General features: G+C 34.7%; 1 protein-coding gene across 2 annotated transcripts in view; it reads left to right on the top strand.

The window, feature by feature from the left end:
- The window catches only part of LEPR (leptin receptor), a 109,389-nt gene that overhangs the window by 68,563 nt on the left and 25,746 nt on the right, over nt 1-15,080 (top strand). For both annotated transcript variants that reach the window (XM_055350096.2, XM_031011785.3), the window contains exons 8-13: nt 1,445-1,735; nt 1,896-2,013; nt 5,106-5,305; nt 8,815-8,963; nt 10,009-10,168; nt 10,276-10,358. In XM_055350096.2, coding sequence (XP_055206071.1) covers nt 1,445-1,735; nt 1,896-2,013; nt 5,106-5,305; nt 8,815-8,963; nt 10,009-10,168; nt 10,276-10,358 — 1,001 coding nt within the window. The remainder of the gene's footprint in view (nt 1-1,444; nt 1,736-1,895; nt 2,014-5,105; nt 5,306-8,814; nt 8,964-10,008; nt 10,169-10,275; nt 10,359-15,080) is intronic.

The raw sequence follows: 15,080 nt of genomic DNA, 5'->3' as shown, positions 1-15,080 counted from the left end.
ATTTTTAAGCTAATATTTTAGCATCTAATCATGTAAAAATACTATGACTTTAATCTTATTTCTCAATTAAGCCTTACTATATGTATTTGATTTCAAAGTGAAATGCTTTGAATTTTCTTGTCATCTTTAAAATGAAAAACTTCAGCTTAATCCATGAAAACTCAATTATATTTTTTATTTTTAAATAAGAATTATTCTGAGACTTTTGAGGCATTTGAGTAAGGAGGTTGTGGCGCATACTGAAGGTAGGTTAAGATAGGTTAATGTACTAGGTACTTGTCCACAGTAAGTAATGTACAAGTGAAGCTTGAGTGCCACCTCAGCTAGGATTATACTCAGTCACGCTCATAAATCTAATGGTCTGGCTTCTGTGCAGTAATTTTATGCTACTAAGTTTTTTCCTGTTTCTATTTGATTATGGACATACAAAACACAAATGTTTTGTATGAATTGTAAATATATAGACATTGACGTTTACCATGCTATTACAGAATAAAGAAAACTTAATAAAAACCAATTAAAGTATTTTTGTTTTTGTTTTTAAGGGTAATCCCAAGATATGTGTGAAAACAAATTTTCATAGTCTATCAACAGAAAATGGTTTACCTTAACTTTACAACTGAAATGTACTGACGTTTTTGCAGTGCACTGTGGTGGAAATAATTTCTTCCTATGTAAACCATCATTTACTTGTATCTTGCATGTCTTTGAATATGATAGGCAAATGAAATTTACAACAACAGAGGACTTTAAAAATAGTATAGAATCATTTGTAGGCATTAAAAAAATCATGTTTTAGGAAAATATCGCTTCCCTTTATCCTCATCCATAGGATATTGGCATTAAATAACTCAAAATGATAGTACAAACTAGTATTTCCCATTTTCTCTGCTTTGTATATTGCTGCATTATCATTCATATGACATTCCTATTTTTTAATTTATATCTCGTATCTTTACCTACTTACTTGAAATTTTTATGTATCCAAACAAGACAATAGCGGCAATCATTTTTACTTCAGGATTTTGCTTCATAGTGATTTGTTTTAAGAACTTGTGCTAGGTTTCACTGATTCCCAAAGCAGGGTCTGTTGGAAAATATGTCATTGTTGAATTAAACTATATTTTGTTTTAGTCACTTTCCTGCCTATCAGTTAGCAAGTGACAATTACTGGCTAAAACATATTTTATGATGAATAAGCCTCCGTGTTTAGAAGATAGTAAAGACATTCATGGAAGCTCAACTCACTTTAGAATGAGAGCACTCGGGACACTAGATAACTGTACACAAACAGGCAATTTCAGCATTATCCAGTTTTTTAATTACACTCATTTTATTTTTGGCAGTGTAACTCTGGAATGTGTTGTGAATATTTTTCGATGTGGTACAAATTACTTACAGAATGTTTTGTCTTCATCTGATATCCTTTCTTCCCTCATTACAGATGTCATCTACTTTCCACCTAAAATTCTGACAAGTGTTGGGTCTAATGTTTCTTTTCACTGCATCTATAAGAATGAAAACAAGATTGTTCCCTCAAAAGAGATTGTTTGGTGGATGAATTTAGCTGAGAAAATTCCTCAAAGCCAGTATGATGTTGTGAGTGATCATGTTAGCAAAGTTACTTTTTTCAATCTGAATGAAACCAAACCTCGAGGAAAGTTTACCTATGATGCAGTGTACTGCTGCAATGAACATGAATGCCATCATCGCTATGCTGAATTATATGTGATTGGTAAGAAAACAGAGGTTTTGTTCATTTTGTTCCACAACTTAAATTTTCATTATGGACCCTCCTTATATTAGAGTCCTGTTAAAGATGTAACAAAAATTTTTTTTCATTGAATTTTTTGGAGTTTTTGCTTTATATTAATATTTTAATATGTTTCAAATAGATGTCAATATCAATATCTCATGTGAAACTGATGGGTACTTAACTAAAATGACTTGCAGATGGTCAACCAGTACAATCCAGTCACTTGCGGAAAGCACTTTGCAATTGAGGTATCATAGGTACGTATTATTTTTGTTGTTTTGTTTTTCTGTGGGCACAGTGAGATAAAAATTTTCTTTAGAAATATTACAACAGTAGTCTTACAGATTATTTGCTTCCTGAAAGAGGAAAGTATAATATAATGAATCAGGACATTTTTGAGGGATTATATAAATTGGTGATTCTTGAAAAATATTCACACCTGAGGTTAAAAAATTGTAATTTGTTTTTTCTTCAAATTATCTTTTCTGAAAATCAATCAATTCCGAAAATTTGTATTTTAACTCTTGAATGAAATGCAAGAAAATGTTTATATATATTTTAATTTGACTTAGTTGACTTGAGGAGAATGTGAAAGATTATAAAAGTTTCATATCATTTGGCTAAAGATTAATGTTTTGGAAAAAAGAGGTAGAAACACATTATAAGAGATAATATGAATGGTTTTTAGAACTGAGTGAGATTATTTAGGAAATAAATACTTATGGTTAATAAAGGGTAATGTGTTCTAATGAGAAGTAATTTGTGCTTGTTTATTTTTACTCTTCTATGTTTTAAAAAGAATTCAAGGCATCGTTTTATAGTGGTCCCTTTCTTTCTAAAATCATTTTATCTAAAATGATATGACCCTTGATTATATAATAGATTTTTGTTTTTGAAAATATCCCATAGTAGTATTCAAGCAAATATATACTGCTGTTAAACACTGTGTCCCAATTTGTATTTTTATTTGTAGCGGAGACTTTCAATTTGTATAACATGCTCATTTATTCTTAAAATATAAATTTTCAACTAGAAAAATAAATCCCTTCTCTCAAATACTGTGATCTGAAGTCTATTCCTAATGCTGTCAGTCTCTTCTTATGTAGCGTTAGGAAAAAAATGTGGCAATTCCTACATTTCTCAAATAGCTGCCTTCATCCTACCTAATATGAGAATTTTAAAATCAGTAGAATTGTTCATGATATGAAATTTTACTTTTATAATCTGTCTTTACATTCTTTTCATGGCATTTTCACATTAGAAAAGGTGTTTGTGGAAAACTATTATGTTAAGCCCCATGCCTTGTTTCTCTTATTAACATTTACAGAATAACTATGAAACTACATTTACTTGGGTGAGTTTCTTAACTTCCCTAAGCCTCAATTTCCTTGTCTGTAAAACAGAGAGAATAATAGGACTTACAGTGTTTCTGCGAGAGTTAATGACATATTTCATCTAATTATAATTACATGGTATAATTTCTCCTTGTAAATATTCAATATATGGTTTTTGCTGTCATGATAATGATGCCAACTTTTCGATTTCAAGTGTACTGGTACTGTGCTTCTACTTTGTTCTTATTTTCTACCCCCAGATGACCCCTCACTCCTCATTTTCATTTTTGCCCACGCACCACCATTTATTCACACACACACACACACACACACACACACACACACACACACACATTCATGATTGTAATTTTGAGAAGACAAGAAAAAGAAGTGGTATAGAAAATAGAAAATGACAGAAGAATATAGATTTTTTAGCTTCTTCTAACTTCCTCACTCCCATCTCTTTGGAAAGAGTAATCGCTACTTCAGCCATTTAAATATAGTATTCAGAACAAACATTGGCCCAAGAGGTTATTTCAAAGAAGAGGAAAAAGACTTTATGTCAAGTTTGTCCAACCCATGGCCTGGGGCCCCATGTGGACTAGGATAGCTTTGAATGCGGCCCAACACAAATTCATAAATTGTCTGAAAACATTAGGAGATTTGTTTTGCAACTGTTTTTTTTTTTTTTTGGTTCATCAGCTATCGTTAGTATATTTTATGTGTGGCCCAAGACAGTTCTTCTTCCAGTGTGGCCTAGGGAAGCCAAAAGATTGGACACCCCTGCTTTATGGGTTCTGAGGTGGAGTGTTGGCTAGGACTCACTTATAAAATTTTTTTTAAATTTTCTTTTCTGAGAAAATGAGGAATATACATGGTTATATAATTCACATACATATCTGAAATTGGTATTATATTAACTTATATTAATTTGAACTAGAAAATTATATTCACCACTCATTTGTGGTGAAATTTAATTCTTTCTTCAAAGTGTGAGGAATTTGCCTTCCTTGCTATCTCAGGAATGCTCCATGACTACTTTCATCTATATTTTAAATATTCTATCACTAATATATAATCTTTGTTTAATTTTCAAATTATTGTAGGTTCTGTCTCTAACTGGATCATTTTCTTCTTTTTAGAGTATTTATTTCATTTGCATCCCTGCTTAGTGTCTAATGAAATATTTAATAAGAGTTACTGTCAGTTTCTGTGGAAAGATATAGAATTGGGAAAAATTAAAAAATGCCTTTCTAATAAGAATGTCTTTTTTTAGATGGAGTGGAATTGTCTGTATTTTATTTATTTTAATTTAATTTTATTTAATTTTATTTTGTTTTTGAGACAGTCTCCCTCTGCCGCCCAGGCTACAGTGCAGTGGTACCATCCCCGTTCACTGCAACCTCCGCCTCCCCAGTTCAAGCGATTCTCCTGCCTCAGCCTCCCTAGTAGCCAGGACTACAGATGTGCATTTGTAGAGACAGGGTTTCCCCATGTTGCCCAGGCTGGTCTGGAACTCCTGGGCTCAAGTGATCAGCCCGCCTCAGCCTCCCAAAGTGCTGGGATTACAGGCATGAGCTACTGCACCGGGCCTCCTGCCTGTCTTTTAAACTTGGGGTCCCCAGTCCCTGGGCCATGGACCGATACCTGTCTGTGGCCTCTTAGGAACCTGGCCACAAAGCGGGAGGTGAGAGAGCAGCATTACCACCTGCGCTCCACCTCCTGTCAGATCAGCAGCAGCATTAGATTCTTACAGGAGCAGAACCCTATTGTGAACTGGGCATGCGCTCCTCATGAGAATCTAATGCCTGGTGATCTGAAGTGGAACAGTTTCATCCCGAAATCCTGAACCATCTCCCATCCCCCATTAGTGGAAAAATTGTCTTCCATGAAACCGGTCCCTGGTGCCAAAAAGGTTGGGGACTGCTGTTTTAAACAACAAATCAGAATTCTCAGATATCTTCTTGTTGCTTTTATTAATGTATACTAATTGACTATTTTTGTATCTTTTAAAGGAGCAGCCTTTACTGTTCTGATATTCCATCTATTCATCCCATATCTGAGCCCAAAGATTGCTATTTGCAGAGTGATGGTTTTTATGAATGCATTTTCCAGCCAATCTTCCTATTATCTGGCTACACAATGTGGATTAGGATCAATCACTCTCTAGGTTCACTTGACTCTCCACCAACATGTGTCCTTCCTGATTCTGTGGGTATGTCAAGCTGCGTTGTGTCTTCATTTGTGTTAGCAGATTTGTATGCAGATTGATGCAGATTTAATGTTATATTTTCCCATTTTCTGATCACATTAGATTTTGAAAAAAAAATTGTTCCTGTTTACAGTGGTATTGAGAAAATCAGCCTTAGGAAGTTTTACGGTTTTGAATTCATTTCAAATTATTTATAGTAGACTTTTTTTAGCAATAGGAATATTTTCTGCACACTATTAGATGAAATACATGGGTCATTATGAATGAATTTTAGTAATGTTTTTCTAAAGAAGGCATTATTTTATGTTTTTGTTCCAATGTAGTTATGAAAACATGTAATATTTGTAATCCAAAGGTTTAATTTGAATATTCTGAGGGTCTCAGTAATCTGAGTACTCATAACTCAAGCCTTTAATTTGTGAGGCTATGTAGGGCACAGAAGCATTTAAAATAGCTAAATTGAAGTGGAGGAAATAGACAACAATGACATACATTATATTTTAAACATTCTTTTCAAAAAACTTTTGATTTCAAAGATATTAAGAGAGCCCTTGGAAAATGTGATATATTCTTTCCAGTTCATTGTGAAATCTCTGAGAAATGATTGTGCAACAGGAATGCAAAAATATCTTTTGGTGCCGTTACATATGTATAACTAAGGAAGCTTTTGTAGATCTTTTCTAAATGTTTGTTTTCAATATAAGATGTCTAAAAACAAAACAAAAATGGGATTTTCAGTGAATTTTCCTCTCAAATAAAATATTCCTCAGTAGGAAACATGTTAGAATAATGTTCCATAAAAATATTAATATATACTATTTTGTTGGGGGATTATGTCAAAAATCAACATTTGAGTCATTATTTTTCAATTAATTAATACACATTTGAATTAAAACCTATAACCAAAAAATACAGGATAAGATTGTCTTAAATATAAGATTTCTTTTTCAATGTAAAGTCCCAATGAATTCTCTCCCCACTGTTTAATTCCATTTTAAGTGATTTTTACTGCAGTGATACTTAATATCCTAGGATAGCAAGGAACCCTCCTACACTCCCCCAAACATGCACAGATAATAACACACTCACTTACAAGATATGACAAATGAAGCCTGGATTCAGTAACATATGTTACTTGAATAACCTATGGTGTTATCCTTTTCAGAACTAAATTAACAAGTTTAGGTTGGGCTTATATTGCCTACTTAGTACTAGAAAGTAACTCAACGTTGGGATCCAAATGCCATCTCCACTTATTACTAGCCTTTAAATCCGGACTAGCCACACAGGCACTATGTGTCTGTTTTGTCATCCATAAAATGTAGACAGCTCCTCATACCTTCCCAGCATGGGTATTGAGGGAATCACGTAAACTATTGAACTTCAAGCATTTCCTTTCTGCAGACTGGATATTCACTGCCAGTCTGCAGAAAGGATATGATTCATATGATTCAGTTAATTGCAAACACAGATTTAACCTCTTATAGTCTCTTGAATATTGATACTTCCTTTCCTGACAAGAAATTATCAAGAGGTGAAATACAGTATATATCATCTTCCTGGGTTGGTGGAGAATGTCTTTTTGTTCTATGAAGAATTGAATAATCATGATAAACTTTACATGAAGGAAAAAGTTTAGGTATTTTTGTTATCAACAGTCAAAAGTATTATTGTTGATTGCTTAAAAATGATTTTAAAATACCATATGAAAGGGAGACTATACCTTTACACAGTGTTGGTTTTTGGCAAGTGAGACTTGGAGCAAGAGAATAATAAACACCCATATTGTGCCAATCCAGGTATTAAGTTTTCCCTGTGAATCATAACAGTAGCATGATTTATAAGACATGGGGAAATAAATCAAGAAGGTAAACCCTGGAACTCTATCGTCAGTTCTCTCTTAATTTTTCTTACACAGAGTGTCTACATTTGGCCTTAGTTATGGTTTGGGTTATTTAGGTCTCTTTTTGTTGGTGGTGGTTTGTTGGTTGGATGGTTTCATACATTAGCCCTTCAGCTTCCCTTTTTGGTACTGCAGTTGTTTCCTGCATATTCCAGCCAAGGACCATCTCTCACTTTAGATTGTCCACTGGCAGGGGTGACTGTCAAAATAATGACCAAGAGGAGGGCCATTCCAGCTGCAATCCCAGAGGCCTCTGCTGTACCAGGCATTGACCTTTTAGGTTCTGAGCCGTGGGCAGGTGTGGAGGGCATCCAACCTGAGCAGTTCTGGAGGAGATATTCCTCAGGAGAGCAGCTCTTTACCAGTTGGTATGGATGTACTTAATATTTTTAACAATTGTTTTGACATACCAACTGAATATATGTCCTCTAAATGGAATCATCTAGTCTTAGTGCAGATAATCAAGACTATGTAAATGTAGTGTGTATCATAAAGTTGATGCTTGGAGTCATAATAGCGTTAGGGCTTCAGAGACGCACTGTTATGCTTGGGCTTTCAGGCTTTTAGTTTAAAATATGCCACATTTCCATATTGCCTTTTATTGTCAGGAAGATTGGCCCTCAAAGTTAAAAATTAAGAACTTGGGGGAAAACTTATGTAGTGAATCTAAGCCTAAGGTAGTTTTTACTTTAGCTCTGAAAGCAGCATCATAAAAAGGTGATAGGAAAACAGGGAAGATAACCTTTTTCTTTGCATTTCTATGATTTTTACATTACACCTTTAAACATGTCTTGTTATGTACATATACGAATCTATTTTAAAAATCACTTGCTATTCAGATCGTCTTTGCCTCTATTACTGCCCATTAAAAGCCTGTTTTCCTCAGATTATAGAAAACCAAGGCTTTGCTCTGAGAGACTATCTCTGACCTTGACCTAGAAATATTTAATGATACACAGCAGCATAAGAGTTTCACACTCACACATATGGAAATTGATGCAGTCCATGGGTTTTTTTTTTTTTTGCCTTTAATTAAAGTTCAATGGAGAACAGTTTGTTATTGATATTTAGCATGTGTTCAGCATGGTATCTTTTTTTTTTTTTTGAGATGGAGTCTGGCTCTGTCGCCCAGGCTTGAGTGCAGTGGTGCAATCTCGGCTCACTGCAAGCTTCACCTCCCGGGTTCACGCCATTCTCCTGCCTCAGCCTCCTGAGTAGCTGGGACTACAGGCGCCCGCCACCACGCATGGCTAATTTTTTGTATTTTTTAGTAGAGACGGGGTTTCACCGTGTTAGCCAGGATCGGCATGTTATCTTTTGCTTGCAGAGCAAATGGTTCAATTTCTAATCAGGTACTACTACTAGCTTTCAGAGTAACATGAATAATGTATTGACTTTTTTCAGTCAAGTCTATATTTGCGAAAAAGAGATAAATCCCTCTTTTAATATATCACATAAAGTAATAGGGAAACAAATGAGATAATGAGTGAGAAAGTTATGAAGAAGATATTGCTTGATGAATACAGATGTATGAAAATATAACACAATGTTTTTAGGCATTATTACTATTTAAATTACCATCACTTAATACTATTGTAAAAATTTCTAGTGAAGCCACTGCCTCCATCCAGTGTGAAAGCAGAAATTACTATAAACATTGGATTATTGAAAATATCTTGGGAAAAGCCAGTCTTTCCAGAGAATAACCTTCAATTCCAGATTCGCTATGGTTTAAGTGGAAAAGAAGTGCAATGGAAGGTACCTTTTACTTAGAACTTCAGCTTTCCTCATTAAATGCTATTTTTATAATATGTAAGAGTTTAATTGCATTAGATTAATTTTATTGGCATAAAAGTACATTCTCCTGTATTGTGTAGCTATTTTCATTAAATAGATTTATCTAAGTCTAACTTTTTTAAAGAACAAAGTTTCCTGAAATCCATCATCCCTGAAGTGTGTTTTATAGAACATTGGTTGCATATTATGTTCCTTGGAAAAAAGATTAAATGGCTAAATCAGTTTAGGAAACCCTGTATTACTGTATCTTCCTTGTGTAGTCACGGTATACATATTACATATTCAAGGTTTGGAGAGGTCCTTCATTAAAGAAAAATTTGTGACCTTATTTCATCTCATGTTCCCCAAACTAATTTTTCCAAGGAACTGTTGTTTCTCTAACGTCTGTTGATATCTTTTAGTACATACATGTTTAATGGAATGCATTTTGGAAGAAGCTGCTTTTCAAACAAACAGAGTCATTCCCGTAGTGGCAAGTGTGCCTATCATGGCATTCCACATCAGCTTTGTGATGGCAGCCTGCAAAGACCTAGAAATACCAGAAACCCTTATTGTATCATTAAATCACAATGCTATCAACTAAAACAAATGTGACAGTTTAGCTGCTATTGAAGGATACTGAATATCAGCGATTTGCTACAGTAGGTCCTATCTAACCAATACGTTTAAATTCTTTTTAAATTCTTAAAACATCTTTGTGGGTAGAGGATTAGTGGACAGGGATTAGTAGGAGGGTAAGAGAGTGTTTGGGAAACAAGGTTGCAAGTAAACCAGTTCAAAATCTTGTCATCATCAGCAAGGGAGTGACAAGATAAATAAGACAATCCTTGACTTGAAGGAGTTTACAATCCAAGCCTAATTGTGACTATTTCTGAAGGCAGAGAACACAGAATCAGTTCTCTTAATTTTGGAATAGTGTTAAGGTTTAAAATAAAATGTACTTCAGGGCCCTTTAGATACATATGTGTTGGTAATGATCAATCTAATGCTTTGACTTATTTTACAGATGTATGAGGTTTATGATGCAAAATCAAAATCTGTCAGTCTCCCAGTTCCAGACTTGTGTGCAGTCTATGCTGTTCAGGTGCGCTGTAAGAGGCTAGATGGACTGGGATATTGGAGTAATTGGAGCAATCCAGCCTACACAGTTGTCATGGATATAAAAGGTCTGCAGAGATTTTGTAAATGTGTTTTGAAAGTGCATAAGTGTGTGCTTCAAATATGGCTGAAAAGTATTTCTTCAAAAACATATACACAACTTGTCATTTTGCAGTTCCTATGAGAGGACCTGAATTTTGGAGAATAATTAATGGAGATACTATGAAAAAGGAGAAAAATGTCACTTTACTTTGGAAGGTATTCCCAATTTTAATATTAATCTTAAATTGTATTTTTATACTCTTAAAAATTTACTTCATGGTCCATAATCCTGTTATTAATCTTCGGAAAGCTCAACAATCCTGTATTTTCATTTCATTTATGAGATGTATTTAAAAAGAGCTAAGATGTACAGTGGCTGAAGCACTGGCATAGTGTTAGGAGACTTTCATTCTCTTCTTAGCTTCACATGTTGTAGTTACGTCAATACTATTTTGGCAAAGTTACTTAGACTCTTTGGGCCTCAGTTTTCTCATCTGTGTAAATGTAATATTGAACTAGATGATAGGCAGTGTTTCTTGGAGTCTAAAAATTGTATTCATATTTAATCCTGAACAATGTAAATGTCACCTTCCCCGCACACCCCAAGGGCATCTAACACATGACAGAGTATTCCATTTATGTGATGGCATAAAAACAGTGGATAGTCCCATATATGATGGCTGTTTAGCCTAGTAATTTTCAAAGCATCCTCTCCCAAATGAACTGATTGCTATTTCAAGTGAATAGTTTATTTGGTCAGTAAATGCCAAATTTAAGATTGACTTGGGAATACAACACATGAAGTCAAATAGTATTTCTGTCACTCCAAATGTGAATTGTAAGTTTAATACCCAAGGTTGAATGAGCACATGTTTGAAAATGGTTTCCTGATGTAAGACCAAAGCCTCTGTAAAAGTTGTGGTATATAAGAATTTATGTTCATTTGGTTTCTAAATCCAGTTACTCTATAATTTCATTTGGTGAATAATCAATGCAATTTCTAAAGTCTTCCATTTCAATATTTCTTAAAATAATTTTTTATTCTTTTATTTCATTTCTTTTATTATTGCTCTCCTTAAAAAATTTAGTTTCTTTTGTTATTGCTCTCTTTTCTTTTTCTAGCAAACCATTGCTTCAACACATTTTAATATTTCCAACTTAAAGTTAGCATTAGAACTGACAGACATTTATGAGCCATTTATTGTATTCTGAACACTTCATACATATCTCCACCTCCCGGGGAATTCAGGACCTGTATTCTGAGAGAGTGAGCGGGCAGGTGAACCCACCGCGGAAGGGGGCACTGCTGAATAAGAAACAAGAGTCTTGCCCAACAGATTATTTTTCTCATATTTTTGGTTTTATCTCCATGGGCACTGTTCCAGATACCTGCAAACTTCTACAGTGAAGGACAGGCAGTGATGTTCCTATGTTTGTGGTAGGGCCAGCTATGAGCAGAATTTAAGTAGCTTTTCTTTTTCTTTGATTTGCCCTCTCAGAGCTGTAGTCAACAGCCCTTTGGCCTAGGCTACAGCTACCCTCTCCCATTGCAACATACTCTAGTACAAAACAGTTGTCTTTCTCCAGACAGTTCTTATGTTTTCCTCATATCATGGATTCCACATTTCCTCAGCAATGCTGCCAATAGAAGTTTCTGTAATGATGAAAATGGTTTATATCTGCATTGTCCAATATGGTAGCAACTAGCCACACGTGGTTATTAAGCACTTGAAATGTGCCTAGTGTGACTCAGCAACTGAATTTTAAATTGTATTTAATTTTGATTAATTTAAATTTAAATGGCTGCAAGTGGCCAGTGGCTGTCTTTTTGGACAACAAAGCTCTATGGGTTCTTTAGGGATGATTTGTGGGAGGGAGACAGGACCCTTGCTAATCTACCATCTTTGCAGAACCTTGAATGCCTTTTATTAGTCAATTTGCCTTTCATTAATTTTGTTTTGTGCTGTTTTGTTGTGGTTTCCTAAACTGAGATAATAGTTCAATGATTACGGTTCTCCAAGCCTATGCCTCTTAAACCAGGATAAGATTTGCTTAAGGAGTAAGCCACAAGGCCACAGGATAAGTATGGCACTTTTTAAAAAATATCATTTCTCTGGCATTTTTAAAATAATAAACTTTGTGTTAAGGCAGTTTTAGAGTTACAAAAAGATGGCAAAGATAGTACAGAGAATTCCTATGTATTCCCACACCAAGTTTTCTCTAGTATTAACATCTTAGGCTAGTATGATACATTTGTTACAATTAATTAAACAATATTGATATGTCATCATTAACTCATCTGTAATTTATTTCAAATCCAAATTTCCTTAGCTTTTACCAAATGTTCTTTTTCTGGTTCAGGATTCCATCCAGGATAGCAGATTTCATTTAGTAGTCATACCTCCTTATGCTTCTCTTGGTTGCAAAAGTTTCTTAGATCTTCTTTGTTTTTATGAACTTGACACAATTGAGAAGTACTGGTCGGGTATTTTGTAGAATCTCCATCAAATGGGTTTTGTCTAATGTTTTCTCATGATTAATTTAGGGTTATGGGTTTGGGGGAGGAAGATCACAGATGTAAAATGCCATTCCATCACATCATATTAAGGATACATTCTACCAGTGTGACTTACCATAGTTGATGTTAACCTTGCTCGTCTGGCTGAGGTAGTGTTGTCTGGCTGAGGTAGTGTTGTCTGGCTGAGGTAGTGTTGTCTGGCTTCCCACTGGAAAGTTACTCTTTTTTCTCCTTTCTCCATTTTAGTTTTAAAAATGAAGTCCCCATGCTTAAGGAGTAGGAGTCATGTTCCACCTACTTGAAGGTAGAGGACCTACATATATTATTTAGTGTTCTTCTGCATGGGAGATTTGTCTGTTCTCCCACATTAATTATTTTATTTATTCAATCATTTATTTATATTAGTATGGACAATGAACATTTATTTTAGACTTGGTTTGTAATCCAATACTACTTTATTTTGTTGCTGAAAATATTCCTGCTTCAGTCATTGGGAGCTCTTTTAATTGACTCATGTTCCTTTGACATGCCCCCGTCATTGTGGGGTTTTTTATTTTAATTTTTGAGTACTGGTAAGTTCGACTTTATTAAAATTAAAAACTTCTGATCTGGGAAAGACTGTCAAGAGGATGAAAAGTTAAGGCACAGACTGGGTGAAAATATTTGCAAAAACACACATCTGATAAAGGACTTATAACCAAATTACACAAAGAAATCTTTAAGATTCAACAGGAGAACAACCCAGTTAAAATGAAAAAAAAAACAAAACAACAAACCAAGTATCTGACCAAAAACCTAGCCAAAGTAGATATACAGATGACAAATATGAATATTAAAAGATATTCAACATCATTCATCACTAAAGAGTTGCAAATTAAAACAAGATACCACTCCACACCTATTAGAATGGCTAAAATCCAAAAAAAAAAAACCTGACAATACAAATTGCTGGTGAGGATGCAGGGCAGCAAGAACTTTTATTCATTGCTGGTGGAAATGCAAAATGGTACAGCCATTTTGGAAGCCAGTTTGGTAATTTCTTACAAATTTAAACATAGCCTTACCAACCACATGATGCAACATTGCATCCTAGGTATTTACTCAGCTGATTTGAAAACTCAAGTCTACACAGAAACTTGCACATGAATGTTTAAGCAGCTTTAGTTATATTCACCCCAAACTAGAGGCAACTAAGATATCCTTCAAAAATGAAACGATTCTGTATACTTCTGAAATGGTGGGTATATAGCACTATGCATTTGCCAAAACTCCTCGAACTTCATAGCACAAAGAATGAATCTTAATGCATGTAGATTAAAAAGAAAATCATTTAGGAGGTTGAAGGATCCCAGGATTGATTGTAAACTGTGACAAAGGAATCTACCTGTATTACAAGTGTATGAAGCAACTTCACTGAAGGTGGTGGGAGAAAAGGCCACTTTGGAACTTGAGTGGAGTTGTTGGAAATGTGTGGAGTCTTAAGACTAAAGGCAAAAGAAACTGTACATAAGCACTGTACTCTAGTTGATACAGTTCTCACAGGGCTATGGGCTAACAATTATGGTACTGCTCTACATGTACACTGGAAGGGGACAAGCAAGTAAATGGGTGGTGGATGGTGGGACCCAGATTTCTCACTGTTGGATTGGGAGGTTACACACAAGCACAGGATGATCCATGTGGCAATGAATTAGAGTTGGGGATATAGGTATGAACTTATATCTAGCTTAATATAGATATAGCTAGATTCTGGTTTAGGATACATGTACATTTTCTTGATTTGTAAGGTAAGAGGGCCTAAAAGTAATGACATCCAGTAGTAAAGCATGTGCCCAGACTTGTTTCTAATTACCATCGTTCAATAATAGAAACAAGGGCTATTGGGAGAAATGGCTAATTTTTAGGGTTGGGGCAGAAAATATACGAGATTAGCCTGGAGGATCTTGTAGTACCAGAAAGTAAGGAAGCTTAACATTCTCTTACTTGATGGTTACCAAAAAAGTATTCATTAAAACTGACATGTTTTTTTTTTCAAATAAAATGCAACATTTGCATGACTTTGAAACATTTCTTTCTTGCAGTGGCTGCTAAAATCTTACTTCCAACCTATCCAGATGATTCCAAGTTTTGCAGGGATACATGTATATGTGTTTATTTTTCTCTGCCAATTCTAACTTAGAGGCATCTCACCGGCAAGAAATTGAGATGTACTGTTCTAGTCTATGATATACAGTCCAGCCTTCTCTGTCTTTATAAGGGATTGCCAGCATTTAATCTTACCTGCCATAGGTGAAGTTGATTGGGGAAATGGGGTACACTGTTAACCTCTGTGGAATATAAGAATAGAATTGAACTAGACACTTATTTTACATTCCGATCTTTAATGACCTGATATTATTATTTTTAATTATATGACAGAA

The sequence above is a fragment of the Gorilla gorilla genome, chromosome 1 (assembly GCF_029281585.2).
Source record: "Gorilla gorilla gorilla isolate KB3781 chromosome 1, NHGRI_mGorGor1-v2.1_pri, whole genome shotgun sequence".
In the NCBI taxonomy this organism is placed as follows: Eukaryota; Metazoa; Chordata; class Mammalia; order Primates; family Hominidae; genus Gorilla; species Gorilla gorilla.
This window is presented reverse-complemented; position numbering and strand designations above follow the sequence as displayed.